The 18702-nt window shown below is 40.8% G+C and overlaps 1 protein-coding gene across 4 annotated transcripts in view; it reads right to left on the reverse strand.

The window, feature by feature from the left end:
- Window positions 1–107: 107 nt before the first annotated feature.
- The window catches only part of tmem131l (transmembrane 131 like), a 33527-nt gene continuing 14932 nt past the window's right edge, over window positions 108–18702 (reverse strand). For 3 of the 4 annotated variants that reach the window (XM_037100446.1, XM_037100427.1, XM_037100456.1), the window contains exons 5-34: window positions 18286–18409; window positions 18055–18171; window positions 15954–16058; window positions 14011–14088; window positions 12586–12739; window positions 11811–11869; window positions 11623–11728; window positions 11397–11499; window positions 11073–11217; window positions 10776–10946; window positions 10433–10499; window positions 10213–10336; window positions 10049–10118; window positions 9852–9961; window positions 9647–9716; window positions 9335–9468; window positions 8307–8449; window positions 8007–8193; window positions 7536–7721; window positions 6797–6946; window positions 6137–6689; window positions 5921–6036; window positions 5279–5448; window positions 4988–5197; window positions 4757–4835; window positions 4469–4590; window positions 4208–4340; window positions 2999–3069; window positions 2730–2866; window positions 108–706 (exon numbers count right to left, since the gene is read on the reverse strand). In XM_037100446.1, coding sequence (XP_036956341.1) covers window positions 398–706; window positions 2730–2866; window positions 2999–3069; window positions 4208–4340; window positions 4469–4590; window positions 4757–4835; window positions 4988–5197; window positions 5279–5448; window positions 5921–6036; window positions 6137–6689; window positions 6797–6946; window positions 7536–7721; window positions 8007–8193; window positions 8307–8449; window positions 9335–9468; window positions 9647–9716; window positions 9852–9961; window positions 10049–10118; window positions 10213–10336; window positions 10433–10499; window positions 10776–10946; window positions 11073–11217; window positions 11397–11499; window positions 11623–11728; window positions 11811–11869; window positions 12586–12739; window positions 14011–14088; window positions 15954–16058; window positions 18055–18171; window positions 18286–18409 — 4303 coding nt within the window. In that variant the 3' untranslated portion in view covers window positions 108–397. The remainder of the gene's footprint in view (window positions 707–2729; window positions 2867–2998; window positions 3070–4207; window positions 4341–4468; window positions 4591–4756; window positions 4836–4987; window positions 5198–5278; window positions 5449–5920; window positions 6037–6136; window positions 6690–6796; window positions 6947–7535; window positions 7722–8006; window positions 8194–8306; window positions 8450–9334; window positions 9469–9646; window positions 9717–9851; window positions 9962–10048; window positions 10119–10212; window positions 10337–10432; window positions 10500–10775; window positions 10947–11072; window positions 11218–11396; window positions 11500–11622; window positions 11729–11810; window positions 11870–12585; window positions 12740–14010; window positions 14089–15953; window positions 16059–18054; window positions 18172–18285; window positions 18410–18702) is intronic. The other variant, XM_037100437.1, reaches the window with a different exon arrangement.

The following is an 18702-nucleotide window of genomic DNA, read 5'->3' on the forward strand; positions in this document are numbered from 1 at the left end:
AGGAGAGATGACTTGTGGACTCTGATTAGTGATTAAAATAGTAAGAAAATACAGATACAGACGAGGTAAATGCCACATTAAGTTAGTAAAAAATGACTCATGTTCAGTACAAAACCTTTTTTTTTAATTTTCTATGATCAAAACTGCAAAACATCTAGAAAAATATACAACAAATGCTTAACCTTTCACAACATTTAACATTTGAAAATGGGAACATAAAAGAAAAGGAATATTCACATTTTCCCCATTAATGATAAAAGAACATTCATTTTTATTTCCTTTCTTTTACATATCAATGTTTTATATGTTTGCAATTATTGTTTAGGTCTGCCATTTTGTTTTTTGTTTTTTTTTTTGTTTATAAGGTCAACCATGTTTTTATACTTTTTTGTTTCTTTTAAACGTCTCCACAGTAGCCGGAGTCGTTGGAGAGTTGTGAGTTGGAGCTGCGGTTGGAGGAAGAGTTCCATATGTCCAGGTTCATGTGAGGGCCGAACGGGTTGAAGCTGGAGTACTGGATGGGAGCGCACCGCCCCTCTGGCTCCCTGCTGAAGGGGGAATGAGGCGGGGTGATGGGGGACACGGGGGACATCGGGGCCGATCGCTCCGGGTGGAAGTGGCTCTGGTAGGGCTCGCTCTGCGGTGTCCAGATGGATCCGAACAGACTGGACATGGGGGAGAGGCTGCGGGTACCAGAGAAGTATGGCTGCAGAGGACGAACAGACACATTATATTAAGTTAGTTTTTCTTAGATCTGTAGCAGGTTTGTGTCAGGAGAGAGAAACTGCATCCAAAAGTCACATTTTCATGACCTTTTCTGATGTTTCCCACCTCTGTGAGCTGCTGCCTACAGAGATGACCTGTCGTTTCTCAGCTTCATAATCCTGTTTGTCCTTTTTTAGAATGACCTTTCCCCTGAAGTTTAGATGCAAAGTTTTACCCAACCAGCTACAAAGTAATCTCTCTGTTCACTGTGAGAGATTACTTTTACCAGAGACTATTTGGAGAATGATTATCGGACCTGGCTGACACAGTCAGTCCAGTAGATCACCTGAGTCAAATGTCTTTGTACCTGTCACACAGCAAAATATGTCATAATAAGGCCACATACAAAGCAATTCCCAAAACTACTTATTAACATCTATTTAATTTATTTAATCGATTCAATACAGGTTCTGTTATTCCACTGAACTTTGCTTTTTTTTTAATATATATTCTTAGTCATTATTTTTGTGTCTACATCTTACTGGATGTTTTAGTGTATGTGTGCCAGGCAAGCTGTTCAAACACATTTCCCCTGGTGTGGTTAATAAAGTTGTCTGGATCTGAATTTCTTTTTGCATGTCAGCTAAAATATTAACAAACCGTTACCGTGACCCTTATTACGCAATTTGGGAAATTTGAATAAACATGAGAAAAACTGCGGCCAACACTGTGCAGCTGTGCAAAAAGAAGAAGCGGCAGCAAATGAAAGAGAAGTTTATCTAAACCCACTTTCAGTAAGACTGAGTCTATTAAACCAGATGCTCTTCTTCCTCATTTCTGCTTTACTACTGAGAGCAAAATGGCGACAGTCCAGGAGCTTCCTTCCTCTAAATGCCACATATGAGTCACAAGAGAGAAACTGCTGGTGTGTTTAGAGTCGTTACAGCCAATCACAGTTACAAACATCCTGTTTTATACTCAGTCTGGTCATTAATGTGAGCGTGACAGGTCGTCAGTGTACGCAGGCCGGGTGGCACATTAGGAAAGATCTAATCAGAGGTTTCATTCAGCAACCTGCTCTCTCAATATAACCACAGCGCAATGTGTTGTGTAAGCAACTGGGCATTCGATCTCGTTTCCCTCTGCGGCTTTTTAAAGACTTATTGTTGTCATTCATCACAATGTTTTAATGTAATTTTACTGAAACCTGCATTTCATTTTTGCAAGATTACACAACCTAAAACCACATCCTGTAAATCTATATTTAAGTGCAATTCTGCATCGCTCAGGAAATTTTACTTCTGACATTTTCACTTCTCTTGGTTAACCTGCCTGAAGTTTCACAATATTAATCTGACTTCCGACAATGTGTTAGCTACCGTAATGATGTCTGCAGTAGTACGCTGAGGTTTGGTATGTGGTGTGATGTGTGAAAATCGTGAGAAATGAGGATATAATGGCCTGTTGGGCTGCACGATTAATTCAAATGTAAATGAAAAGTAACATGTGACAAAACAGGGTCTAATAAAGTCAATCCTGTTCTTCAGACGTCGCAAAAACAAAAAAGTTTGATTTTTCTTTTTTTTGGTAAAACATGAGAACGCGGATGCAAAATCTGTCATTCTTACTAATCGTAAATCATTCTAAATAAAATTGCATTATGATGTTTTCACCACATCACATTAGGGGGAACAAAAGGGAGAAATTATGCTGTCTGCAAGAGGACATTTCATCTGCATCGCCTCATAGTAGAGCTGCAATGAATCGCTGATAAATTGATCTACAAAGTTTTTTTTTTTTTTTTGAAAGCTCATTGCTAGAAAACATGGCTGCTGCTCTGAAATGTGAAGATTTGAAGCTGTTTTTGTGTCTAAAATAAACTGAAAATCTTCAAGTTTTGGATCATTGATCAACAAGACACCTGAAGATGTCACGATGTGACTCGGGCAGAAAACAGTCATTAGTTGTTAAGCGCACATCCACTGACTGTTAAAACATATGAGTTTAATACTGTGACTCGTCACCTTGCTGCCCACACAGGCTGCCGTGTCCCAGGTTGAGGGTGATTCCTGAGGCTGTTCCTCACTCCAGCTGCTCTGGCTGCAGTGTGCAGCGTTCTGGCTCTCCTGACCGGGAAAACCGCTCGGAAATGTTCCGTTGCCTACAAAACGATCGGATCAAACGCTCAATGCTTGTTCCAGCAACAGTTGGAAGAAGTAATTTCGTCTGCTGCTTGAGAGCGCAGAGTGCAACATGAATACATAATGTGGAAGAGAGTGTGAGGAAACTGTACCTATGTAGTTGCCTTCCTCACAGTAGGTGTAAGGGCTGTTGCACTGGCTGTTGGCACTGCTCCAAGTAAACCTGCAGGAAACAAGGAAACAGCTGATGTGACGGTTTTAACAGGGACAGATAAAACACTTTACTGCAGCACCGGGACGGTCAATATTCAAACTGTAAACCAGTATCAGTTCTCAGACCGTATCAGATCTGCAGTGTGTGCTTACTAACAAAAGTTTACACAGAGAGCTCAAGTTACATGAAGGTAATGAGCTTTTACATGAACACACAGGGACCTGTCACTTCTTTAAAGCCAACACTCAGAGGCAGAAGAACCCCCTTAAAGGAATTTTAATATCATCAAATGTTAATGAGGTAATAATACAAACTCAGAATTATTTTATGTTTTCTGTAATTAAATAAACAAGTTGCTCTCAGAGGAAAACAGGGTCTGCCAAATATAAATAAAGTAAAACAGAACATGAAATTGTGTTGTCCTGTCAGGTCAGTTTGGCTATTTATTATTTTTTTCTTAATGCCTCAATGAACAAAAAATAAACAATGCAGAGTTTTCTCTTCTGAATCAAATTTCTTCCCCAAATCTACATAATACAAAAGCTGACAGTTACCAAATATAACACACAGGATGTGGCTAACATTAGCAAACTATTTCCTGTTTTCACATGCAGCAGACATGAAGTATCAAAATTACCTTAATACTTAATACAGTTTGCACTTGACCTGATGAGGATGTGATAAAATATCCCGATCTTTTACTGGTTTTCAAGAAATTATCACATTTTCAGGAAATTATTACGTTATTGGGCGCAACAACAACATGAGCAGTCATTTAGATCTTTCTATCCAAGTCGAGGATTCACTCTTATTTTCAAGGCTGCCACTGTTGTTTTTGGGTACTTGAAGGCAGGCAAATGTAAATACAGTACAAAAGCTCTTGTGGCCAACATTAGCAGAAGGTGTCCAGAGGTATACGACACTATAATCGAATGTCTTTTAGGATTTTTTAAAGATTATTTTTAACCCAACCACCCGATGTAGGTGTACTCAATACTGCATTTTAACTGAATTTCCTTGCATGATGTATTATGTAAATCATCATCAAGAGGAATAAAGGTGATTGTTTTTCTTCATTTCACACACAGCCCAAGTGCAAGATGGACATTAACAATAACGATGGACAGACGTGCAGTCAAACACCTACCTGTTGTAGGACGCGGTGGTTGCTGGCTGAGGTATGTAGGGCAGAGCTTCGGTGGTGTTGTATCTGAACTCGTTGGTGAGAGGGATGGATGGAGCCGACCACGTCTCTTCAGGCAAATACTGACCTGTCAGATCTGAGGAAGTGCACAACAACTCTCCATCAGAAACCAGAGCTATCGCACAACATATTCTTTTACTAAAGACGTGGACAGGTGTTAATTTCAGACTTTGCTTTTATTTAAAACATAAATCATGTACTAACTATGAATGTCTTTCTCCATGTTCATGTCCACTCCTGCAGCAACAGCAGCAAAACTGGGGGTGAAGTTGGGCGCTGGGGGATCCTGACTTTGGCACTGTTCTTTACGGTACAAGCTGTTCATGCTGAGCAGAGGAAAATGCAAAGTTCATAAGTCAAACACAGAATGAATGGAAACAACTGCATGTGTACATTGATGAAGATAAACAGAATTTTACTCCTTTCACAAGGATTCACAAGACTTAATAAAATACACAAGAGCATTTTTTGTTGAGGCTAACACAACCTTACCTGAGAGCCTTGTAGTTTGTATTCATGTTCTGGTAGCAGTCCCGCTCTACTGGGTAGACGCCGTACTGCATGGAGTCCCCTGTAAAAGCCAACAGGTCAAAAATCTGAATGCACAGATGTTGAATAATGTTATTCACAGCTCTCATCTGTGATTAATTGCCAGTACATTCTGTAATAGTGTGCTAACAGTTCTGGTTTTCCTCGATAAGGTGGTGTACAAGTGTTCTTTACTTTTTCTAGATGAGGTAGTGCAGGCATGTGTTCGGGCGCTGGCGTCTTTGTCGCCCTCCATGCTGCTGGCGCTGCTCCAGCTGCCCCAGCTCCCCCTGCTGGCCCTCACGCTGCCCGACGAGCTGCCGGAGTCCGAGCCGGACTCGCATACTCCACCACCACGCCGCTCTGTGGCGCACTTCCGTCGAGTACGAGCGGGACACACACCTGCTGGACATCAACAAAGCCAGTGAGACTAAAACCAAAGTGCCGAGTTAATAAAGCTGGTGAGCAGTGTGACTGCAGGCCCACCGTTCTGTTTGAGGGGGCTCTCAGTGCTCTGTCCGGGCTTTGGTGCTTCAGACTTGGAGCCGTTGCAGCAGCGGTTCCTGTTGCTGGTTCCACTGATGTTACGGTCCCCTGATTTCCAGTCAGGTTCTTTCTCCCTCTCTGGCATCACTACGACATTGTGCTCAGGAGCACTATGGCAGCAATCACAAAAAAACGTATATAATACATCCCATCTTACTGTTTGTTGCTTTATAACACCGTCAATGTTCGATGTAGTTCTTTGTTTGAGAGCGTCATTAGATTTTACTTGGGAATTTCAGAACAAATGTAAATTAAATGGTTGCCCCAAATCCCATTTTCTTTTTAAAGCTTCAGCGAGGGGGGAGGCAGCACAAGCTATCAGACTTGCTATAATTATTTATTTAAATACTTTGTTATAATGGTAATTATGAGATGATAGAGATTTAATTATCAGCCACTGCACTCGCCTCCAGAGTCTCAAAGGTCAAATTGATGAGCACTGAGCCATCTCTTGGTGTTTTTTTTCTTTTAAATCAGCCTTTTGCCTCTTTTTGGTCTCTTTCCTGCATCTACTGAATTGGATGGCGATTACCATGGCAAAGGTAGAAGTTTTGATTAAATCAAAGGTAAAATGAGGCCTACCTGGAGACATTTTCTGTCTTCCTGCGACTCCGCTTTCCCTTATTATTTCCTGAAGCAGAGCCAGTTTCAGCACTCTGTGCTGCTTTCTTTTTCTGGCCTTTCCCATCTTCTCTTAGCTGGAAGAAGAAAAAAAATCATTTTTAATCAGAAGATCACATTATATGCTTTGCAAAGTGCCTGAGTCACTTTGAAAATTTTCTTTTATTCTATTCTTACCTCCATTTCAGAACTGTCCCTTTTCTCAGAATCGATCTTCTCTGCATAGTGCTCAGTGCAGCTCGTCTCTACTGGGCTACACACTAACAGGCCTGGTCTAGGTCCTGGACTCAGTGTGACGTTAGCTGGAAAACCAGCAGGTATTTCCATGGGAAACATAACTGCTGCTGGCACTCTATCTTCTACAGTGATGTGGGGGTCTTCTTTCAAGTCTGCCGGTGCCTTTTTATCCAGCTCACTGATGAACGCTGGTTCATTGTTGTTGCAGATATCAGGGTCCAGTGTCAGAGGAGGGTCCGGCATCAGGTCCTCGTGCTCTTCATCCATCGTCACAGCATCATTGGCTGTGGTGGACAAGCTGCTCTTGTATTTGGTGTAATACAGTGAAACCTTATGCTTCTTCTGTGTTTGGGATGGGGTGACTGAGGAGCTTTTCTTGGATGATTGAGGACGCTGGGCGGGGCTATTGGCCAGGGCTGGAGAGCCACGCCCCTTACCTTTGTCTGAGGTGTGACAGGTGTCCACGTAGCTCTTACAGCTGCCCTTTGTTTTACTGCACAAGCAAGACACAACATGACAAATTGAGTATTTTTATTCCAGAAAAAACCCACTTGGACTATTTGTCTTCATGCTAGAGTCTTTAAAAGACTGTAGACATACTTCACGCCATTGGGTGTGATGTTATTAACATGACCGTTATCCCGAGACAGGACAGAGTTGTGGTTGCTCCTGATACTGGGTGTAGAGAACTCATTCAGGATGTACTGGGCCTGATGGAAGGCCATCAGACACACACCAAACAGGGAGAAGCTGAAACACAAACAGATACAACAGATATTATCAGTATCTGACAATGTGTTACACTTTTGGTACACATCCAACAACTGGAAAACAACATCTTACTACAGAAATTAGTTCCATTAACTGAACAAATAATTGTTCTACAGTAAGAATGCCCAACCCGAAACATTTTAGCTAGGTATCATATTCAAAATGCAGAATAACTGGACAAACAGTGTTGCAGGTGTAACTTTTGGTCAGCCTTGTGACATCTCCATGTTTGCATATTCAAATATGTTCAAAAATGAATAAAAACAACATTCATATGTGTTGTGGAAGGTAATGTAAGCAGTCACCAGTAATACCACATATTACCACTAGATGTCACACGTGACTAATGAGAGCTCACAAATGGCTGTTCAACTGTGTGACACATCCTGTTTTTATCACTTACAACAACCATTCTGCAGGTGGGGTTTTCCCCTACTTCTATCAAGGGGTTAAAGAAAGTGTTTCGTACATTGTACAGCTTGTACACCGCACTGGAAAACATTTTTAAAAACTAGAAACCCACCCCACCTGAATCATCAATGATCTATGAATTACTTAAGTTACTAACCATGTGAAGATGAGGGTGACCACCCAGAAGGTTTCTTCCCAGCTCGGACCAGGAACCACCTGAGCGCAGAGAGGCAACATGTGGTGGGGCAGCGTCACATTGAGGGTGAAAGGGAAAGAAGTTCCGCGTGAAGTCACCAGGGTGAGGTCCCGGATGACCCAGGATGAGGTGAAGTCTGGGGTAAACCTGATGACACAAGCAGGGAGAGACAGTGAGACAGGAAGAGAAGACTAACAGGTAGATTTAAAGCAACAGGGAGGTATATTTAGGACTTTTTGCATCAAAATGGAAAGAGGAAGAGAAAAAATAGTTCCGCCACAGCTGAAGATAAAAAGAGGGGGAAAAAAAAACTTGTTCTTTTTAATACTAACTAATATAAGATGTTACAGGACAACACTGCTCAAATATGAAGTGACAACAATATAGAAAAAAAAAATCCTAATTAAACATTAAAATTAAAATTCCACTTACGCGATGGTAATCTCAGAGGAAGTGTTGTGGCTGAGGCTGAAGGGGCGACACTGCAGCACCTCAAAGCCAAATCCCTGACACTTATATCCATTAATATTCATCGACATGACGGTCAGAGGAAGCTCTCCGGCATTCTCCACCTTGAAACTCTTCCTGATGGCGAAGAGCGGTTTGTTGGTGCGCAGACCTGTGAGTGACAGACAACGAAGTTCAACCATTAGTTTGTTCTTTTGCCTTATCTCTCTGTTAAAAGTGAGGACATACCACAGTCATGTACTGAAGTTTTAACATTAATCTCACCATCACGACACTCCATCAGAGTTGACTGAGGAACATTGAAGCGCAGAGAGGCTCCTGGACCGGGCAGTTTGCCTCCAACTTTTAGCAGCTCTTTGGCCCCGTGGCCCTGCACCATCATCATGTCAAACACCGTCAGGTTGTTCCTGAAGTGCAGTGAAAAGAAAAAGATTGTTTGACAGAACGAAGATTGCTCTCAACATGATACAAACAGGTTTTTGGAACAACATAAACAGTGTTTCTGATAAAACAATAAAGAGTTTTTGTTCTTGGTCAAAATCAATATATATTTATGCATCATAGAGTAATAATCAGATTCTTTACACCGCTGCAACGCTCAGAAAAGCAGATGCCTGGAAACTGAAGTGTCAGGGCCTTTTCAGACAGAATCAGGTGTTGTGGCAATTAGCTGCAGGGTCATGCAGTGGTGTTGGAGTTTTTTTCCACAGCCCATCTGTGTGAGGTAATGTGTTCTATACTGCCACCTGCTGGATCAACTGGGGTTTATGCACCTAAAGCAGTTTGTCAACCTGTGTTAAACTACCAAAGGGAAGCTGCTATGATGCTGTCCTATGAGCATGCTGGTCCTGCTAGTGATTGTTTGTCTACATTGAAAACATAATTGGCAACCGCAACCTGATAACGGGTTTCTTTTCTCCAGAAGTTAAATCTGTTTTCAGAGCAATGTTTCTGATTCTGACTGGGCCCTGACAGGCTTTTATCAAGGACTGCTATTTGGTCACAGTGGAAAAGCACTGGTGTTAATAACATAATCAGAGCTGCATGAATTCCATTTTGCCCTCACGGTCCTGGTATTGCTCATGCTGACCAAGTGTCAGTCAGAGCCAAAGTAAATTATTTTCATAACATAATTGTTATTCATTGTGCTTTTACAGGTTAAAATGTCTGCTGTGAAAAATGTCTATGAAACTCTGAGCTACTCCATCAGCTCTGAAAACTTCTCTGCCATTATGAAAACTGAACGAACACAGTGACTCACACAAACTCATCCCACTTTTATGAATCATTACCTGATGACAAGAATGGTAGTGGTGGGTTTGTGGTCAGAGGGAGTAAAGACCACAGCGACTTCTCTGTTCTCCCAGGGCTGCAGCAGCAGACGCAGGACACCTTTTCCTGTCACGTCCTCCAGGCTCTCACCAGCCTGCACACAAACACACAGAGAAGAGAGGAAAAAGGTTTGTAGGGGAATCGACACAGGCAACACTAAAGCACAACTTGAGTGAGACTGCTGTCCATGCAATTACTGAATCAATTAAGTTAGAAAGCCTGAGCAAATGTTAAAAGATTAAAGAGTGTCAAAGAACGTTCTCAGGATTTACCTTTGGGGGAGAAGCCAACAGAGAAAACTCTGTAGTGCTGATGTTGACAGAGATGGGGCTGATATTAAACCTGAGGATCAAAACAGAGGAAACAGATTGACAAATCAACTAGAGAAAAGTGCTGGAGCAATTCTTCAAACAGCCAGGACACACAAACAACTCAAGTCGAATCATTCTCGGCAATATTAAACTGCTGACAGTGTACCATTTGGTTAGGAGGTCCAGGGCCTCCACGGGAGCTGGGTACAAGGAGAGGATCCGAATCTCTACAGAAACAACTGAAGAGGAAGGATTCTTCAGCATGAATGTCTTCACCTGAAACACAAAACAAGCATTTTCAATTTCAAAAATAAATGTTTAATATACAATATTTCTGTTGAAGAATCCTGAAGTGTTACCCACCTTGCTCTCATTGACAGGTGTAGCACCAAAGTCCAGAGGTAAGGATGTCTCTGCAGGAAGTCTGGGCCACCTGAGAATACAAAAGAAATTACATGATTAATGACGTTAGTGTAACAATGGATTACAAGACAACAAAAAAGCTGTGTGTTGCATTTAAGACTCACCTGCACGGCAGCTTGTCTTTATGACTCTGCCATCGAGAGCAGAGCTCAGCAGCCAGTTTGCTGTCTACAGGCCAAGAAGAGGAGAAAAAGTCTGGGAGGAGGGAACGCTGCCACTCTAAACGACCTAATGGAGCATAAGAGAAGGAAAAAAAAACACAAATACATTAACAATGAAAAAAAAACCCTCGACTTTACTGAGACTTTTGGTGCCGTGTCTCACCTGTTTCAGACAATTTAAGTGGACAAGGTCGTCCACACTCTCGCTCTGCCTCAAACACCACTTCCCCCTGCGGACAGACACATCATCAGTAACAACATCCGATTCCCAACCCAACATATTACTAACTGGCCACTAACAGTGTTTCCCAAAGCCCAAGATGTCATCCTCAAATGTATTGTTTTGTCCACAACACAAAGATATTTAGTTCACTGTCACAGAGGAGCAAATTAAGAGGCTACAAACAGAAAATCTTTTCACCTCTTGAATACCACAATTGTTGGTGATTTATTTAATAGCTGACAACTTATCAACTTGTATCTCTACACTAGAGCTGGTATTTCACCTTGAAAGGACTAGAGTGGAAGTAGAGAGGAATGTGCAAGTCTTGTCCCAGGCTGGTATCCAGACTCAGAGTGGACAGCTCGTTGACAGGCAGCGCCCTGCTGAGCAGCTGGAGGGACAGAACATGCCAGCAGCCCTGTGGAACTGTCAGTGGACCGCTGAAGTTCGTCACCTGACAGACAGGGGGCAGCAGAGACTTCAGTATCAAATCCAGAAATCAGTCGGCATAAACCAAAAGAAAGTTTGCAGTAATCTGATCTGCTTCCTATCTTTACATGAGAATGTGGTGCATACATACCTTCAATACTCCCTGCAGCTTCTGTGAGAGGCTCGCATTCTTCACCGTGAGGGGCAGGAGGAGGGAGTTTGTCATCCACAGGTCCACCTTGTCCACACCGCTTTGTTTCACCTGAAACAGGCTGAACAAATCCTCCTCGGTCCGTCTGCAGACGACAACAACATATTGACACCAAAATGTGTTATTAGTATCATATGTTAGCTGTTGAAGCATTTAGGCATTTTAACAATTGCTATACTGGAAACTATGTTTTTATTCATTTTTAATTCTATTGGTTTCTTAGGAAAATGTTAGCGTGAAAAGGCAAAAAGGTCTCAACTTTACCTGTGTGCGATATGTAGTCCAGGAAAGCTGCGTGTTGTCTGGTTTCCCAGCATTTTTAAACTGATATGACTTGTGCATTTCCTCTCGTGGCCTGGCAAAGAACCTGATACAAGAAACAAAACTGTTGTAGATCAAATATTCAGAGACATTTGGCTCAAATGCAATTGGACTGACAGGATATTACGAGAATTAAGAAGAAATTATTTGAACTGAAGGGAGCGTTCACCTCTGCAGGCTAGTGCAGCCACTTCAGTGAAGTTTTTTGCTTCCGGCCTCAGCAGAACCTGATTGAAGTCCAGGCCGGCCTCCACTTTTGAGAGCACCTGCATGTCCTGGGGATGAATCACCTTGTCAAGCCTATAAATTGACACCTATAATACCCATAAGAAAACCAAACAAAAGACAACACCTCACCTTTACATAGAGCTTCTTGCCTCCAGAATTTAGCATATAAACTCCTATTTTTGGTACCCCTGTAAGAAAATAAAAACAGTCTCAAAATATAAACAGTGTACGTACAGTATGTAGGGTACAACATACTAAATGTATGAATAGATTCATGGAGTTTGTAAATGTTTTGCTATAGAAAGGTTAGGCAAAGATAAAAAAATGGGAAATGAATTACGACCCTGTGTTCTCATAACCACTGTGAATAGTTAAAAAAGGCTCTCCAATGACTTCACTGTCTACTGCTGAACAGTCTGTATGTAAAAACAGAGATGCAAATGTGGTGTAACAACAAAGAAAACTTGTGTGAGCTATCAAAATGAAAATATTTATAGACCAGTGTGAATGCTGTGTAGACTGTGACGAACAGTCAGTTACTTTTTGTGTTCAAAAATAATCTGCAGAATAGTCAATACTGAAAATAACTGTTAGTCGCAGCTCTAATCTTCAGCCTTGGTGCTCTGTACAGACATGATGTCTTCCAATATTTTTCAGTCAGTTCCTTCAAAAACAGCAGGAGGATTATTAACATCATCTTTTTTGTTCATCATGAACATTGTCTTTATTCATTTAGTCATAAAGAGTCAAAGTAAAGATTTAGCAAAAAGGGAAATTAGATGTTTTTTTCTTTCCATACTAAAAATTGTATCTATAAAAGGACACATCAGTCGGAATTGAGCTGTATGGTGTCCACATTCCCACAGTGAATTTATCTAGAGTCAGACAGGTCGGACAAACCCACCTCCTGCAGCCTGTCCAGCAGCGGGGGCCACCAGCAGCACCAAAATGTGCTCAATGACGTAAGGCTTGAGCTTGTCCAGGTCAGTGGGCCGGTCACCACGCGCCGACAGATTAATCTGCAGACTGAGGCGCTCCTCACTCTGGAGGCAGGACCCCTGGGACGGGACAGGAAGGCATACCAGTCAGGCACCAAGCAGAAAGATAAGCACGAGGACAATGAGGAGTGATCTGAGACTTTAAGAAAACAGTGATTAGCAACATAAACTCACTATGGTAAAAGTAAATAAACAGAATAGGCCATTTTGGATGTTAAAAGAGAATATAAATTAAGAAACCAAATGATGATACACAAGTGTGAATTATTTTCTTTGCCTTGACAGACAGATACATGCTGCTCTTAGACAGACAGAAACACAAGCAGACACCCCACCCTGTGACTAACAATCTACCAAGGCTGATAAATCAGTACTGGGAGAGTACAAGTCTCTCTGTAAACCAGGGCTCGTCTCAGAGGGTGAATCAACCCTGACGACCTACAGACAGATGCCCTGGCTCGGTGCCACAGGGGCTCAAGGATGCAATTGCAAACCTAATCCCCTGAAACCAAGCTACTGCTAACTTCCTGCAAGACTCATTTAATGTGTAAGAGGCATTCACACTGACCACAGGCAAGTTCTTGATTTTACTGGCGAGAACTTGAAAAGGAACTAAGGAGCAGGTGTTGATCTTGGATAAGAGCCGAAGGTCACAGCTGGGATGCTCGTGTAACTGAACGTAAAGCTGATTTCAGTTTGTATAATTATGACGATATAGTTGGGTTGTCTGCAGTGGCCTCTTGCATCAGGTGTATTGCACCACACGAGCACTGGGAGCCACACGTCAATTACACAGTCTCTTGAGAAAGCAATTAGAAGTCTGGCAAGAGATCTCACCCTCCACAGGGGTTCTTGAGAAAACAGAAGGAGCTCAGATGACAAGCCCGGCTGTCTATGTGAGCAGAAGGCAAGCTAGTCTAAAACATCGAGGAGTGGGCGTGACGAGACAGGCAAGAAAGTCACTGCAAAGTAGGAAGAAACTGAAAACTGCGTGTGTTTTTCAGATTTGCCTTTCTCATACTCTCACTGTTTGCAAATTCAAGAATTTCTTTATTCAAAGAAGTTACCGAAATTTAGAGCCTAACCACAGTACGTATATTGGGGATACATCAGTATACGTGTGCATGCTTTTTTTTCTCCAAAGAATATAACTCAAATAGTAAATATTTGTTTATTTGTAGACTGTGGATATATCCTTGAGGGAGTAGCAGATGTATTTTCAATAATTTTCAGTAAGATAACATAATATACATAATAAGTTTCGTTATTAGTCCCTGCAGAGCATTTTCATGTCTTTACAACAAGTACAGAAGGGTTTAAGAGATTAATACCTGAGGATTGTTGAACAAACTCTTCGGTAAGCTGCACTCCAGGAGTAGACCCAGAATAGTGATGTTAGAGGCATCTTCCTGCAGGAGAAACATGACCAAAAAAAATAAATAAAACTAAGCCTTAAGAAATAAATAGACACATCAGTAAGCTGTTGGGGTCTCATCTTTTATATAGAAGGCGTTCAATGATAAATTGCTACTAAGAGCCTCTTTTGACTTGACTGGACTCTAGTGGCGCTTGAGATGCACTGCACGATAGAAAGTCAATACTTTAACAGAGCAGCTTCAGTCTGGAGATATACTGCATAAACATTACACATTTACATTTAAACCGAGAGCGACAGGCTGACAAATACAACACTAAACTCTAAATACAGAGCAATGAGGCATTCAAAAAAAACATGGATCTGCAAGACTGTACATGATATTGATTGATTTAAGCAATGTCTTTAATTGATAGTCAGCTGCCTCAATCTATTATGGGCTGATCATTAATAATATCTGAAATATGATGATACAAAATTAGAGAAGGCTACATTCAGAGCTAAAAGAACAGATAACCAAGCATCTGTAATTCGATGTATTTGATGTAAGACATTTTAAACTGATTAAATTCTTAACATCAATGAATAAATTCATGATCATTAACATCCCTAATTGGGGAGATGAATTAGAGTATACAGACATAATCTAAACATTTTGGCTTAACACTAAATCCACTTTATGAGACCACCTTATTTTTCTCATACTGGAGAACATCCTGTAATTCTGTCCAACTTGATGCCATAAAAAGTCTGAAAAGCTGTTCAAGACCATTTTATGCCAGTGACATGAAGCTATTTCTAAGAAAAGGTGATGTCACTATTCATTTCTAGTGAATAATGACAGAGATATTATGTTGATACTGGATTGAGCTTTGCATTGAATTGAATACAGATGGGGATACTTCCTCTAGGCATGTTAGAGGAAGTATCCCCATCGGTTTTCAGTTCAGTGCATTGAACTTTGCATTGAACTGAAAACATGGCTAGGGGAAGTATCTAAACATGGCAGACCATGTTATCCCCATCAGTATTCAGTTCAATGAAGAGCTCAATCCAATTAATCACCATTTTGCATCATTTCACCATGCATGTCTCAAAACTTTCATGCACGATAATTCAACTGCTTGAACATCCAACTAACAGACAAAGCCTTGTGGTCTTGTCGTCAGCTCCGAGGAGCAAAATGTCAGCTTGTGTGGTAGGAAGCAGAAATGCCAAGAAGGCAGAATAAACAGACACAAATTGAATTCGGATGCAACTTGATGAAGAACTCTATGCCGATGTAAACTGTATATACGGAGTATGTTTGTGTGTATCATATGTTGAAATGAGAGGAGCTTGCAGGCAGGAGAAAAGCACTGCATTGAACAGAAGCAGCAGTCGGTGTGATTCTGAGGCCTCACGTCTCTGTGCACTTGGCATAGCTGACGTTTTGCAACCACAACTCTACTTCCTGTTGTGGAGGCGAGAACTTCTTTCAGACAGCTTCTCACACTTTCAGTGCCTTGGCCAGCTTCTATAACTGTACACTAATTTGTAAGTGGTTCTTGAGTATTTTTGCTTTGGCTTTGAAAAATGTGCACAAAAAAATAAATACTTGTACAATGCTTGTATAATTTAAACTGAGTGTTTGTGGTTACACTCTACAAGTAAGCATTTACCCTCTTTAGCAAGGAAGGCGATTGTCTTGTGACGTCTTTTATAACGACTGCAGACATACTCGGTAATTTCAGGACCATGGCAGTTTGTCAGCGAGTATCACAAAGCCTCTGTGTCTATGTATGGAGTCGTTTGTTTATCTGGACTAGCAGGAAAAAGGAAATCAGCTGTTTCCAATGATGAGCTGTTACTCACTACAATGCATGGCCTGCACAAATCGACAGACATTTCATCACATACCTGAGTTTGGGTCAGCTTAATGCTCTGGATGTGAGGGAATATTAGCAGACTATCCTTTCTTTGGACAGACTTTAATGAACCCTGGTGAACTCCCACACCAAATACCTGGAAGAGGAAGAGTTAACATTTATAAAATAATTCTAAACACACCATGTGAATTATATCAGATCCAGACATCGAAGAAGCAAACAAAGGAATAGTGTAATTTACTTCTGCTGCTGACATTTGTAACACTGTAGCTCATGTTTTGTGTTCATGATGACATAAAGTAAGATAAGTTACTAGTTATATAGCGTCACACAACTTGGCATATTCTGCATTTAGACAAAAAAACTAACCAAAAAAAACAAATTGAGAGTGCAGATTTGAGGTTAAGGAGGAACTGGAGTTAAAAACAGCGAGAGACTGAAAACCAAACAAATTACTAAACAAAGCCAATGAAAAAAAACAGCCCAAATGTTCTCAAATAAGACTGTAGCTCACCCAAGAGAGAAAGAAAAACTCCACCCTGTAAGCAGTTCGCTCTTGTTTATAGGCCTGTCAATAACTACTTTTTGTTGGGTGATATATTGTCCCAGAAATAATTGTGAGTAAACTATATTAATGTCATTTTATGCCAGTGACATAATGATAATAACATGGTATTGTAGGAAAGGACAAATATCTTAAATATCCTAAATAAATAAAGCATAAATAAAATAACACCCACACAACAAAAACATTAACAAAATTTGTGAAAATGGTTTGATGTTGCACCCAAATGTTATTATGGTAGGGAAAACTCTGCTTATTATTCTGGCAACACGTTGGCTACAATGTCGGTGATGTTATTAGTTACAAACACGCATGTAAACACAAGTGGCAATGTCAATGTCAGCAACAATTTCCATGGTCAAATACATACATCAATAAGTTGATTAAATAAGATGTGTATAATAAGAAAAGATATGTAAAGTGAGTAAATAACGCAGCCATAATGAGAGGTCTTTCCACCGTCATTCACATGTTTCCAAACATAGTGCTGAGCACAAAACATACCAAAGTTGGTTTATGGCAACATTACTTCAGTGTACAAATGTTAAGGTAAAATGCACATGAAAGTTTTGTTGTTGGTCTTCTTGCCAACAAAACAAACAAGCGAATGACTGTAACATTTGCATGTCTATGAAGCATGTAAAGGGAGTGGCTCTGTTGCATGTGTGGAGGCCTCTGCATGTTTGGGCGTGTTTGTGTGCTTTAATAAGTTATATGGGAGAGACAGTGTTGAGCAGGTTTCATGTGGGAGGGAAATAGGTTAAGTATGTAGTCTTTTTTTATTGGAGTGTGGTTAACTAATAGCTGAATTTTGTCTGAGGTCCAGTTCCCCACACCAAACATCCCAACTGCTCATTATGAAAACGTAAGCATGTTATAAACTTAATTTGAAATTTAAAAGACCTTATTACCATTAAATAGTTACTTAAGCCTGCAAAAAAACAGTCCAGATAAAACCTTAAGTTGCAGCGCAACGCGTTATGGTGGAAAAACCAGCCAGACTGAAGGACTGAAGAGCAAGTACGCCCAGGGGATACAGCAGTTTGAAGCATGTGAATGCTCATTTTCAGACTGTAATCTTATTATTTTAGCAAGGAACAGCGAGCAAACATGGGTCGACTGAGGCCGAGTAAAAGCATAAAAAGCAAACAATATCGTGAAAATTCTTACAGAACAAAAGGTTGTGTGAAACCAGGCTGTTCGACTGCTCGTGTAACTGTGAACTCATGATAAATTCTATTAGCATAAAAAATTACTTCCTCTGTTTGTAACTATGTGCATGAGGGACTGAAAATAAAAACAAAGATGGTCGATGCCAGCTTTAACGATGTAGGAGCCTGTTTTGATGCTATTTTGGAATTTCCAAATGTTTCCAGAAAGACATTGTTTGACTTATAAACTGTCAGAGCAAGGGCACATGTTGTGTCAACAAAAACCAACATGTGAGCATCCTTAACTCTACAATCTGCAGATTAAAGCTGACGGAGGAAAACAATTAACAGCATTATAAAGCAGGATCATATCAATACTGAAACTATACATCAGGAGGTGCGTTTTTGGAACTGACCTGGTATGACAGCAGCCCATGGGCCGATGTGTTTATAAATAATGTGTTTTCTACATTGCCCTCCTCAGACGGGAGGAAAATTAGTTTAAAAGATGCCTTCCCTCTGGGTGGGATCACCTAGGACACAGAGGAGACAGGACAAGTTATTTTAGGCATTTCTACACAGAACACGAGACATGATTGAAAACGGTCTGAGAACATTACAGTAATATATTGTGCATACACACTTACTCTTCTGTGAAAGAAGGGTATGTAAAAATGCCTGCTGGATGTAAACATTGACAGCAGCGTCACAGGATCTTCCTGGCTGGGGTTCTGTATATATATGGTTTCAGCTCTCGCCAGCCCCAGCGGTCTGTAAAGACAAGACAGAACGGTGTCGTAAATAAACGCGTTAACACACAGAGCACCATGGTCAGCTGAGAAATGCAATACCCAAATTTTACCTTTGAGTTAACTTATTTAGACTTCTGAAGAGGCTATATTAAATTAGAGCCTTCTGCTGCTCACTTAACTCATTAAGGCTGAAGTGGTTGATGTGGTTAAAGTTCATTTTAAGCAAGCAACATTTCTATAAAACAATGTTGTGTTCCTCCTCGAATACCGTGTCCTGTATAATATGGCACAAAAAAGGTCAAGTTAGGTGAA

This window comes from Acanthopagrus latus, chromosome 1 (genome assembly GCF_904848185.1).
Source record: "Acanthopagrus latus isolate v.2019 chromosome 1, fAcaLat1.1, whole genome shotgun sequence".
In the NCBI taxonomy this organism is placed as follows: Eukaryota; Metazoa; Chordata; class Actinopteri; order Spariformes; family Sparidae; genus Acanthopagrus; species Acanthopagrus latus.